The sequence below is a fragment of the Xenopus laevis genome, chromosome 6S (genome assembly GCF_017654675.1).
Source record: "Xenopus laevis strain J_2021 chromosome 6S, Xenopus_laevis_v10.1, whole genome shotgun sequence".
Classification (NCBI taxonomy): Eukaryota; Metazoa; Chordata; class Amphibia; order Anura; family Pipidae; genus Xenopus; species Xenopus laevis.
Genome location: NC_054382.1, coordinates 32819583 through 32832710, shown reverse-complemented (window position 1 = coordinate 32832710; position 13128 = coordinate 32819583). Strand labels below are relative to the sequence as shown.

Sequence of the window (13128 nt, the reverse complement as noted above, 5' to 3'; positions counted from 1 at the left end):
GTTTGCAGCCTCTTTGCAGTATCTCTGCATAGGCTGTGTTCAGTGGCGTAACCAGGGCCAGCCTTAGGCCAATTGGACCAATTGGGCCCCGCACCTCTGGGGGGCCCCGCACCACAGGGCAGCACAGATAATATTTCCCTCAGCACATGATGCTGCCTGGCCTGCCCCCAACTTTGAGAGTCCAGCCCATCCCCAAATCCATAGGTCTAGCCTGCCCCCAACTCTCATAGGCCCAGCTTTCCTCCAACCTTGATAGGCCCTGCCTGCCCCCAATCCAACCAAGCCTGCTCCCAAGCTGAATCGGCCCAGCCCCAAACTAATTGGCCCAGTCCACTCTCCTATTTCCTCCCTCTCTCTCTTACCCTGTGTGCCCCTATTATGTTACCTTGTCTGCCCCTTTCCTTTCTATTTTGTGCCTGTATGCCCTTATTTTCCTAAATACTTGGTGTGTCAGTAGCCAGCAACACTTTGTCTAGGGGCCCCGCCAACATGGTCCCAATTGGGCCCCACATTTGATAGGACCAGCCCTGGGCGTAACTAGTTGTTACTGGGCCCCATAGCAAATTCAATTTAGGGCCCCAAAATATTTATAAGTTGGCCTATTTTTTACCAAGATATATTAAAATTGCTAATTAATTAGGGTCTCACTGGGCCCCCTACACTCCTGGGCCCCCCTGCAAACGCAGGGTCTGCTTCCTCTATAGTTACGACCCTGGCTGTGTTTTTCTGTACCCCTGGCCTTCTGTAACCTTCTGTAGTTAAAACAAAGGTGACCTTGTGTATGTGCATTCTCATACTGTTCATGCCTTATGACCTACTTTTTCATCACTCGAAAATAGCACAGAAGTGCACTGCTGTTTATATATTGGTATATTCGGGACATTTCAGTAACCCCAAAAGTCATTGTTGGGGTTCCATAAAACTATAATTTTAAAGGACCAGTAACAGGAATGGAAAATTATTTTAAATGGTTGCTTAGTAGACCTGGGGAAACCTTTGTGCTTTTTAGGGTAGGACTCCATGAGCGATTTTTGTCGCAATCCGACGCGATGCAACAACGCATGCGACAAAAGTAAGGTAAGAGAATTGTCGTATGGTGTCGCAGCACTGACCCGACGGAACATCCAACAGTAGTGTCACGTCGGATCAACACTGCGACACCATGGGACAACTCTATCTCTTACCTTATTTTTGTTGCATGCGTTTTGTCGCAGCGTGTGGATCGCGACAAAATCGCTTGTGGAGTCCTACCCTTAATCCATTATCCCATATGTCTGCAGTGAGGTATCTGTAGATAGGCAAAGGCATTTTGACTAGTCGTCAAGCACACCTGGCCTTCTGACTACCAATTTTTGTATTTCTACCAAGAACACGGTGGTCAAAACATTTATTCAACATTCATATACAATGAAGGCCTATTTTGCTTAGCAGATACAATGTTTAATAGGAATAGCATTGTATTATAAGTATTTATACGGTTTCAAATATCACTGCATACCTATAAGTTGACCGCCTTTCTTATATGAATCCTGTTGTAGCTTTATTGTTATATGTATGATATTGTGTATATAAAGCATTATCACTATTTACTACAACTTCACCTTTTCACAAATATTTGCTGTACTGTATCTTATGAATGGCTGGGAATTACTCTCAAATGCTAACGAAAAGCAAACTGAAATTTGTGACACTGACAACCTACTATGTGCAAGGTGCACTATCTGATGCTTTGTCCTGACTATCTTATTAAACAGGCATGCTCGCAGGGTAACGGAATGTTTTCTTGTACTATCACATAGCTGGAGATGCATTTCTTCATAGGTCACTGCATAGTTAAAAGTGTGCAAGAAACTGCAGGCGTCACTTTTACCTCTCCGCTGCCAGCTCAGTTAATAGTCCAGTGCTCTGCCTCACTGTGCTGAGGGTTAATGATACTTACATTGTGCTATGAATAGTTCCATTTTTTTTCCATCCTTTACTTGGGTTTCTTTTGCCTTCTCCAGGCTGGATGCTTTCTAATTTTATGAATGAAACTCCAGTTCAGAGAGACATCTGTGGCACAATAAGTGAGGGAGAACTCAATGCGTGCACAAATGCTGCAACTTAGCACAAAAAGTGACTTTTTGCAGCTTTAGATTTAGTGAGCCATAAAACAAATAAACTCTTCTTTTCAGCTGCCCCTTGGAATTACTTGCCCTGCTAACTTGGCTGGGCTTCCCTCTGATTACATGAGAGAACTTGATAATGAGAGGTTACAGTGAAACAGCTGAAAAATCTTTTGTTTCGTGTTATTGATTTAGATTTCATTGTGTGAGATTATGCCTAAGTGGTTCATTTCTTCTACCTCATATCATTACTCCTTTTGAACTGCTGTTTATTATAGGGGTTCTCAACATATCTGTTACCATGCTTTGTATGTGCCCTTTTAAGAAAGTTTTTTTCTAACACATATAGTATCTTATAGTAATTTTAAGGTAAACCATTTCATTCCAAAGCATTTATGGGTCCAAGCTAAAAATTATAACGTGTTAAATGGATTCTGTCATGATTTTTATTGTAGTTTTTATTTCTAAATTACACAGTTTACACTGCAAATAATTCACTCTACGATATTAAATGTCATTCCTGAACCAGCAAGTGTTTCTTTTTTTATTTGTAATATTGGTGTGTAGGCAGCCGCCTCAGGTCATTTTGCCTGGTCATGTGCTTTCAGAAAGAGCCAGCGCTTCAGGATGGAACTGCTTTCTGGCAGGCTATTTTTCCTACTCAATATAACTGAATGCGTTGCAGTGGGACCTGGATTTTAACCATTGAGTGTTGTCTTAGATCTACCAGGCAGCTGTTATCTGGTTACTTTACCTTTTGTTCTGTTTTTAGGCTGCTGGGGGGGGTGATATTACGTCAGCTTGCAGTAAAGAGTGACTGAAGTTTATAAGAGCACAAGTCACATGGGGGCAACTGGGAAACTTGACTTTGTTTAGCCCCATATCAGATTTCAAAATTAATTAAAAAAAAAAAAAATCTGATTTCAGTGCAGAATTCTGCGGGATCAGCACTATTAACTGATGTGTTTTGGAAAAAAAAAAGCCTTTTTTTTCCCATGACCCTTTAAGGTTTAAACATTTGTTTTAAGTTTGTTATTGTAGTGGGAACAGTAAAATAAGTTCTACGTGCTTATGGCTTTTCCTGGTAGTCATATGACTTACAATAACAACAAGGATGTTTTGTGTGTGTGGCTAATAGCAAGTCAGGCAAAATCAGCAATGGCTTATATGTAAGAATCCAGTTACAAACTGTTGCTTTGAGGGGCCTTCTAAAAATTCTTTCTACAAAAATAATCCCAAACACTTAACAATGTTTAGGGAAGCATCAGCCGTGAAAAGTAGTGGTGGCTTCCGAGGAATCTGTGGGGAAAAAATGGTTATTGTTGTTTTTCCAAAGAATTATTGCTGCAACGGAGATTTGAGACTTTCTAATAATATCCTTCTGTAGCATGCGTCTGCTCATGACAAATTTCCTGATGCAAGTAAGTAAAAGCAGAGAGATCCTCCTTGTCTTCCAGAAAACGAACAGCTTGCCTCCACTGTGCCTGTGTATATATACTCCCATGTAGACGCTTGCTAATGCAAGGTGGGCTACTGTAGTTGCCTATTTTAAGTTTTAGATTGCAATTGTAGCCAGAGAAATACCATGCATCAATTGTCATCATAAGCAGAGGATATTGCCCACAATTATGTGACATGAACACAATTTGCATGTAAAAAAAAAAAACAATTACAATTGGTTAGATTGCTTTCTTGCCAAGTGGTTTCCGTTTCAGAAGAAAAAAAAAAAAGTGAATTCTGTATCTCTTACTTTAGCATATGCTTATTGACGCTGGGTTTTTGGCTGCACTAACGCATGCTGCTGTAGCTATCCACCCCTGGATACTTGCACACACTGTTCTGTTGATGGAATATTAAAAATTAATATGGTTAAAATGCCAAATTTTACATGCTGAACTTATTGCACCAGCCTAAAGTTTCAGCTTGTCAATAGCAGCAATGATCCAGGACTTCAAACTTGTCACAGGGGGTCACCATCTTGGAAAGTGTCTGTGACACTCACATGCTCAGTGGGCTCTGAGCATCTGCTGAGAAGCTAAGCTTAGGGGTCGTCACAAATTATCAAGCAGAAAATGAGGTTGGCCTTTAATATAACCTGATGCTACACAGCTGATTACTAAATTCTGATGCTAGTTGCACTGGTTTCTGTGCTGCCATGTAGTAGTTATCTGTATTAATTACTAATCATCTGTTCTATATATTGTGAGTGGGTTCCTAATCACAGTTAGTGACTGCAGCACAGAGCATGTGCAGTGAATCAGCAGAAAAGATGGGGAGCTACTGGGGCCTCTTTAGAGGCACAGATCTTTACTGCTAAAGGACTGTGGTTGCCTTTGGCTGGTACAGAAGCCCAAAACATAATGTACAACATTTCTACCTACTTCTTTAAGCTTTAGTTCTACTGTAAGGCTATTTTTAAGGTTGTTATAACTACAAGCAGTCGTGTTTCAATGTCTTGGTGGTGGTTGGCACTAACCAGGGAGATCACTGATGGCTGTGGTTTGACCGTGCTGATGTGCTTGATGGCTCCTACACATGGGGGTGTTTGATGCACACATAAATGCATCTGCAATTTGATTCCATTACAGTCATATGAAAAAATTTGGGAACCCCTCTCAGCCTGCATAATAATTTACTCCACTTTCAACAAAAAAAAGATAACCGTGGTATGGCTTTCATTTCCCAGGAACATTGGAGTACTAGGGTGTGTTCTGAACAAGGATTTTTAGTGAAGCATTATTCAGTTGTATGAAACTAAATCAAATGTGAAAAACTGGCTGTGCAAAAATTTGGGTACCCTTGTAACTTTGCTAATTTGAATGGCAAATTGAATTTGGTCAATTACAAACTGTTCCTCTGTTTGATTCTCCTCTGAAGAGTGACAGCATGGGATCCTCCAAAGCAACTCTCAAAAGATCTGAAAACAAAGATTGTTCAGTGTCATAGTTTAGAGGAAGGCTACAAAAAGCTATCTTAGAGGTTTAAACTGTCCGTTTCAAGTTTAAGGAATGTAAACAGGAAATGGAAGGCCACAGGCACAGTTGCTGTAAAACCCAGGTCTGGTAGGCCAAGAAAAAAACAGGAGAGGCATATGCGGAGTATTGTGAGAAGGTTACGGACAACCCAAAGATCACCTCCAAAGACCTGCAAGAACAAGCAGAAGGTGTATGTGTACATCGTTCTAGAATTCAGCGCAATTTGCACAAAGAACATTTGTATGGCAGGGTGATGAGAAAGAAGCCCTTTCTGCACTCACGCAATCACAAACAGTCACTTGTTGCATGCAAAAGCTCATAGACAAGCCAGTCATTTTGGAACAAGGTGCTTTGGACTGGTGAGGCAAAAATTTAGTTATTTGGTCATAACAAAAAGCGCTTTGCACGTTTGAAGAACACTGCAGTCCAAGAAAAACACCTGCTCCCTAATATCAAATTTGGTGGAGGTTCCATCATGCTGTGTGGCTAGTTCAGGGACTGGGGCCCTTGTTAAAGTCGAGGTTGGGTGGGATGAATTCAACCCAGTATCAACAAATTCTTCAGGATAATTTTCAAGCATCAGTCACAAAGCTGAAGTTCCAACAAGACAATGACCCTAAACACATTTGGAAATCTACAAAGACATGTATGCAGAGGGAGAAGTACAATATTCTGGAATGGCCATCACAGTCCACCGACTTGAATATCATGGTAAATCTTTGGGATGATTTGAAGCAGACTGTCCATGCTCGGCAGCCATCAAATTTAACTTAACTGGAGAGATTTTGTATGGACGAATGGTCAAAAGTACCAGTACCAGTATCCAGACACTCCTCAAAGGCTATAGGAGAGGTCTAGAGGTTGTTACATTCGCAAAAGGAGGCTCAACTAAGTATTGATGTAATATCTCTTTTGGGTACCCAAATTTATGTACCTGTCTAATTTTGTTATGATAAATATTGCATATTTTTTGTTAATCCAATAAACTTTTGTCATTGCTGAAATACTGTTTCCATAAGGCATGTTATATATTAAAAGGAAGTTGCTACTTTGAAAGCTCAGACAATGATAAACAAAACTCCAAAGTTTTTCATATGACTGTATATTCTCCTTGTTTATGCTTATGTGCATTTAGAATTATGCTTTATCTAGAATAGAGATGTGTTTTGAACTTGCAAAAACACACTTAGCTGTATTTACAAATATATAAATATTTATGTATTTTACAAATATATAAATATTTATATAATTTTAAACAATGTATATAACTTAATCTATGGTTTTACTTTAAAAGTAAAATTTTGTATAAAGAATTACACAAGAGAACCATTTTTTTTCCTGCCTAACCAGATTACACCAGTTACTGAAAGCAAAGGGGCACATGCTTTTGCCACACACACATTTAACATTGGATACCATTCCACTATAAATGAATGAACAAGCCTTGTTTTTCTGAGTTATTTGTTTGGGTTCATACCTTGTTTTTAGGGATTGTGTAAAAACCAGATCAAGTTTTAGTTCAGATTTATACAGAAATATGAAAACTTTAAAAGGGTTCACCATTTTGTGCACCACTATCATCAGTGTATCTGTGTCTCAAAATAAAGCTTTTGCACTACCAGGGGTTTATTCTTTTTAAAAAAAAAAAAAAATGTAATGTTACAAGCCCCCTGGTAGTGCAACAGCTTTAATTTACTATTTTTTAGGGATACAACAAATCCAGGCTTCGGTTCGGGATTCGGGCTTTTTCAGCAGGATACGGATTCGGCCTAATACTTCTGCCGGAGTACTCGTACTTTACTAATGCGAGGTCTGCTTTTAGTGATGTCCCATTATGATCTGCATTCATAAAAGCATTCTCTTCCATGGAAAAATATATCTTAAATATTGATTTATGAGTAAAAGGAATAGTGTTATATTTTAACTAATTCTTATGTAACCTTAACATAAAAAATATCTAAATGAAAAGCACGAAACAGGAGGGTGACTTAAACAAGCTGTTTGTTGACAGAGTCTTAAGATCTACTAATCACCAGCTAAAGGTCTACTGGTAGATCCCAATCTACCTTTTGGGTACCCCCGATTTAAGAGAAATGTTAAGATAGTTTATAGCACACTCCTCAAAAACTGCTGCCACCCTCCTCTGTTTATTTCTGTACACTCCTCACATTCGTATAACAAATGTACTCATCCTGGAATCTGCACGGACCACAAAACAACTCTCCGTGCCTTTATGCAGGGGATTAAAATCATTTTATAGGGTACAGCGGAGTGTATTGAACGGAGACATTCATCCAAGTATGCACCAGCTGCATCGTACCAATGTATTTGTTCAATAATGAATTGTGATTGCTTTGCGTTTATGACCAGCATATGTTATATTACAATGTGGGACTCCTGCCTTTGCCCATATTGTTTCCAGGGAATAGGGATTCTTCACATTGCATGTCATATTTAGCATTTTATTATTGATGTCTGCATTGTTTATTTATGAAGTGCCAACATTCTGCAGTGTTGTAGAAAGGGATAAATAAAAGCAAATCTAGGCCTTGGGCTATTTGTGAATGTGTCCAAGTAAATCATTGGTCAGTGTTCCAGATCAATTGCCCTAGTCTGCTGATACTATATAATTGATAGCATTAATGTCATACATTGTCATACAGCAGTAGCACTTTATATAATAAATAATGGGGTAATGTTGTTTCAGTTGAGGTTTGCAGACCAATTTTGATTCAAATAAACTTTATTTCCTTTACCAATTGCATATATTCATAAGCTTGTATTTCTGAGCTATTTATAAGCTTCAGAAGATCATTATAAGCAACTCATGGGCTGTAGATTGGCACTTGCAATGGTTGGGCATTCATTTCTTTTTGTACATATGTGTATATATTTGTTGTTGGGGTGGCTTACTTAAAGGAATTGTTCAGTGTAAAAATAAAAACTGGCTAAATGGATCGCTTGTGCAAAATAAAAAATGTTTCTAATATAGTTAGTTAGCCAAAAATTTAATGTTTAAAGGCTGGAGTGTCTGGATGTCTCACATAATAGCCAAGACACTACTTCCTGCTTTCTTCATTGATTTGTTTAAAAAATAAATAAATAAAACGCAAACCATGCAATATGACAGTAAATATGAGTGGATACAAGATATTGTGGAAATTCTGTAGATGGTAAGTGTAGATTGGCACTTGCTATCAGGGCCAGACTGGCAATCTGTGTTTTAGGTTGGTGTTTTTTCTCTTTCTGAATATTTAGAAGACACTGTGGATTTTTAAATGTGAAATTGTCAATACTTGCACAACCCCTTTCTTCATCTATTGTGTGGCTGTCACAACGCCATATATCCTAGCCAAAGTGTGTGTGTGTTCCCAAGATTTGGTAGCATTTCTGTCCACTGTCCTAAATTTCCATGGAAATGCCATTCTGGAGATTTCTGAGCTTGGAAATGTCTCTGCTATTTACATGCAGAGGCTTTTATATACGCACACACACACACACGTACACACACACAGCCAAAATGTTACTGTACACAGTTTGCTCTGTGTGATTGAAACAAGCCCTTGATTATATACAACATTCATAAAAGTGTTCTGCAGTGCTGTACAATATGTGGGTGTTTACACTAAACCTAAAGATTACATACAACAAATGTAAAAAAGGGGCTATACTATCCCTTCAAACTTGGAACAATAAGTGTCACATTGTTGCTTTTAAATATTATAGCATTTACATTATAGACAAGATAATCTTTTAACCCTTTGCCTTCCAGCAAGTCCGCCCCCCATCCAATACACATTACCTGCTTTTACAGTGTTGTCTTCTCCTGTAAACCAAAGCCTCTTGTGCACAGCATGAAAATAAGACGAAAATGCTGCTGCCTTGCATGTGAGATGGGGCAGAAAGGAAAAACTGTGGTCCAAAAAAAAAAAATACAATGTTGCCATGCACTGGCTTTGTCATGTTGGGTACAAAATAGTTACTTTAAAAACAGATTTATTGGAAAATAATGAATCCTTATCTTTTGCCAATATGCGTGAATATGTATGCACAGATAAAGCTGCAAAACAATTGTTCTAGTAAACAGAGAGAAAATGATGACTACTGAAGCGTCTGATCACTTGCACATGTGGTTGGGAGTCCTGCCCATCGTGTGTGTGTGTGTGTGAGAGAGACAGGGCTGGTGCCTTACAGTGATGGTATTTACAGAGGTGTGTTCCTAATCCAGCGCTGCACTACTGTAATAATGTTAAGCTGCCCACTGCAGACAAGTCTATTAGACTGGATGATTGATATTTAAGTTTCCATCGTCAGCCACTTGCAGGGAATTTTTCTAACATGCTGCTGTGATAACAAAAGCCTTTTTCTCGTGTGTCCTAGTTTGGGTGTGTTGCACCATTTGTTAGTTGTACACCGTGGCTTTTCTTTAGTTGAATCATACTTTAGAGGAGGAATGTGTTTTTATTTATGATACTTTTAAATGTGGTTCCTTTGAGGATATTACATTTCTTCCCCTCCCACCTTTTCCGTCCTTGCACCAGGGCAGCTCTTTGTTCTACGTTTTGGAGGAGGAGGAAAAGGGAATCCCGACTTTAATCTTCTTTCCATTTTGAATACAATGAGACTGGGCAGGGGGATCTCCTCCTCTTCCATGCCCATAATTCCACATTGGATTCTTTCTTCACTTAGCCTATGGAATTTACAGTGCTACAGAATTCTGCCCTTCAGTGCCACCCAATGTTAAAGTCAGGGAAATGTAAAATGGGAAATCCTCTGACTCTGCGCCTTGCTTACGCAACTGAGTTTGTGAGGAATTGTCATTAAATGCTGTAAGAAAGGTGGCCATACACAGGCAGATAAAAGCTGCTGACAGATGCCAATGAGGCAAGTTTAAAAACCAAGTTGGTTGAGGAATGCATTGGCCTGCCCCTCCTTTGTCCAGTATTCCCTACCTGAAGGTGAGCATATCTGTAAAAGATCTGCTTATTTGGCAACCTTGCCACAACCATTTTATCTTTGCATCAATAGCCGGTTTAAGCCGTCTGCCCAATTTAAATCTTAACCCAAATAAATAAAGGAAGCATCATTTAATTATCTTTTTTTAAAACAAGCACAAAATACAATATCATTCTATTTTGCAAGTTTTAAAAAAACAATTGAAACATAGTCTTTTTAAATAACCCACTTTAATGTTGTACTGAGATCTCCAGAATACATAAGAAATTATTTTGTAGAGAGAATTCTGCAGATATTAGTCCAGAGTGGCAATTAGATCAGTGTATGGCTCCATAGAAATCAGTGCAGCCAGCATTGAAGAGGATGTAAAGGCAAAAAAATAAAATCCCATTTATACTTCATGAGAGAAATTTATCTCCAATATACTTATGCATCATTTATATAATAAACTTGACTGTATGCAATGAATTTCCCTCTTTATTTACTTGCACTGACTGCTGTGGATAGGAAACTTGAGACAGTCCCTAACTGCTCTGTAGGGAAATAATCATACTTTCAAAACAGCTGGGGTGAGAGACTTCCCAGAACTCTAGCAGTTTTGTTTGTTTCCCTGTAGAGCAGCCGGCAACTGTGTAGAGATTTGTATCCATAGAACCAGTGCAGTCTGCATATTCTGATTATTAATCAGTCTTGCTGTATCAGTTTCTATGGCAGAAATTATTTCAGTTGTGCTTTTTTTGATAATTTATGACGATCCCTAAGCTTAACCTCCCAACTGACGCCCACACCACACTGAGCATGTGCGTGGTCTTGCAAAGATATTTAACAACGTTACAAGATGACAGGCCCGTGCGGCCAACTTTGAAAACTTAAATCATTTGTTTGATTAGGTTTCTGGTGCAGTAAGTTTGTTTTACTATACAAAATACAGCATTTCTAGCATTATTCTATTTTAGACTTTAGTTCCCCTTTAAGCATTAAAGCTGTTCAGTTATTAGCCTTGCTGCATCAGTTATTACACTGTTTTTATGAAGGCTTCTAAATTTTCTTACAGCCATTAGAGCTCAAACACTGACCATTTGAATTGTCTTGTTTTAATTTTTCTTTTAATGCTATACGGGGGAAACAAAATTATGTTTTAACAATTTTTTGTTTTTGTTCTAGGTACTGGACAGCCTATTAGCACAGTATGGGACAGTGGAAAACTGTGAGCAAGGTACAGCATACATACAATATTTATATTCCCACCCTAGCCATTTGCAATCTCTGTATGTATAGTAATGTAATGTTTTTCTTCACACTTCTAGTTAACACTGATTCAGAAACTGCAGTAGTGAATGTAACATATGCCAATAAGGAGCACGCTAGACAGTGAGTTGAACTTTTATTTTTGTCTACCTTGTATGCATGAAAAACTACATAAGCTGTTATAGAAGCTGTACAATCATATCATTGTACTACAGCTTCAGTATGCATATTGGAATGGATTGTAGGCTCACAACCCTAATGAGTGCAAGTACTTTGTTTTACAGGCCAGGGCATCATGATGTGGTTCAGTTCCTGTTTGCATCAGTGTGAAACTCCTTAACCACCTTGTTTTTTGCGGCAAATTTTCAAGGCCATGTGTTTCGAGGAAGAATAGTGGGGGAGGCAACCTAATGGTGTGGCAGGAATTTCATCACCAGATATATATTCTATATGGTGTATAAAACTAGCATAGAAGCTGGAGCTGGAAAACTTAATGTAAAAATAATTTTATTTATTTTTAGTGGCTCGTGTGTGACCATAAGCAAAGCACTTGTAGCTGGTTGTGCACCCTAGTGAGGTTGTGTATGTACCCCATAGAGACAGCGATGTCCTTAGGCTTTCATGTTAAAATTGCAGCCACAGTGTTGGGTGATTAGCAGAGATTAGGGTGAGAGTCCGGTGTGATTTTAGGTTTGTGGTTACTAGGTTTTCAGCATGCATCAAAAAACTTTTTTCAGATTAATTTTGGATCTTTCACAAAGGATTTGGTTGAATCCCAAACACTAGAATCCCAGAACACTTAAATAACACATTTTAAGTGTTCAAAATTGTTTTAGTTCGAAAAAAGCTCCACTCTTACTGAATCCGATCAAGAATTTCATGCTTCCCCAGTTAAAATGCCCCATGCTGACTAAAATGAAGACTAATAGCAATGCAATCTGTCAAGTCACATAGGCCGCCAGGAGTGCCCATACTTATGCCAGATCTACTTTTAGTGATGATGTCCCATTATGATCTACATCAAGGTGTGTTTAGCATTCTATTCCATGGAAAATATTACTTTAAATATTGAGAATTGTATATTGCTATATTCAACAAATAACCATTTCTTATGTAACCTTAAAGGAGAAGGAAAGGTACCAAGGCAGTTTATTGCCAATAGATTAGCCACAACAGTGCAAGCTAGAATGCTATTTTTATTCTTTAGAATGCTTTTCCATACCCGAGTAAGCAGCTCTAGCACAGGCCCAGACTGATGTATGCCAGAGGGGTTGTTGTAAGATGCCTTAGACCAATGGTCCCCAACCATTGAGCTCATGAGCAACAAGTTGGTTACCAACCCCTTGAATGTTGCTCCCACTGGCTGCAAACCAGGTCCTTATTCCTCACTTGGGAGCAGTGGTGTAACTACAGAGGAAGCAGACCCTGTAGCTGCAGGAGGGCCCTGGAACTATAGGGGCCCAAATGAGACCCTAATTCATATATGACTTCAATAAATATTGGTAAAACCTGTCAATCACTAGATATTTTGGGGGCCTATCGGCCCACCCCCCCAGGGTTGCCAGCTGTCTGGTTTTGACCCGGACAGGCTGATTTTTTTGAAGGGCTGTTAGGGTCCAAACTGGATTTCCAGAGATTGATGCGGTGATCGGGCAATGGTCGATCTACACTTCATAGCCCTGCCCCCACCATCACAGCCCCGCCCTGTCATGGCCCCGTCCCCCTCTGCATCACAGCCCCGCCTCCCGTGGATTTCTTTCGGGGTAAAGGTGGCAACCCTAGCCCCAGTAATTTTCTAGTTACGTCACTGCTTGGGAGCAAGTTTTGGTTGCATAAAAAACAGA

General features: G+C 39.2%; 1 protein-coding gene across 5 annotated transcripts in view; it reads left to right on the top strand.

The window, feature by feature from the left end:
• igf2bp3.S (insulin like growth factor 2 mRNA binding protein 3 S homeolog) overlaps nucleotides 1-13128 on the top strand; it is an 84638-nt gene that overhangs the window by 54217 nt on the left and 17293 nt on the right. For all 5 annotated transcript variants that reach the window (XM_041567076.1, XM_041567074.1, XM_041567077.1 and 2 more), the window contains exons 4-5: nucleotides 11201-11252; nucleotides 11344-11407. In XM_041567076.1, the coding sequence (XP_041423010.1) occupies nucleotides 11201-11252; nucleotides 11344-11407 (116 nt within the window). The remainder of the gene's footprint in view (nucleotides 1-11200; nucleotides 11253-11343; nucleotides 11408-13128) is intronic.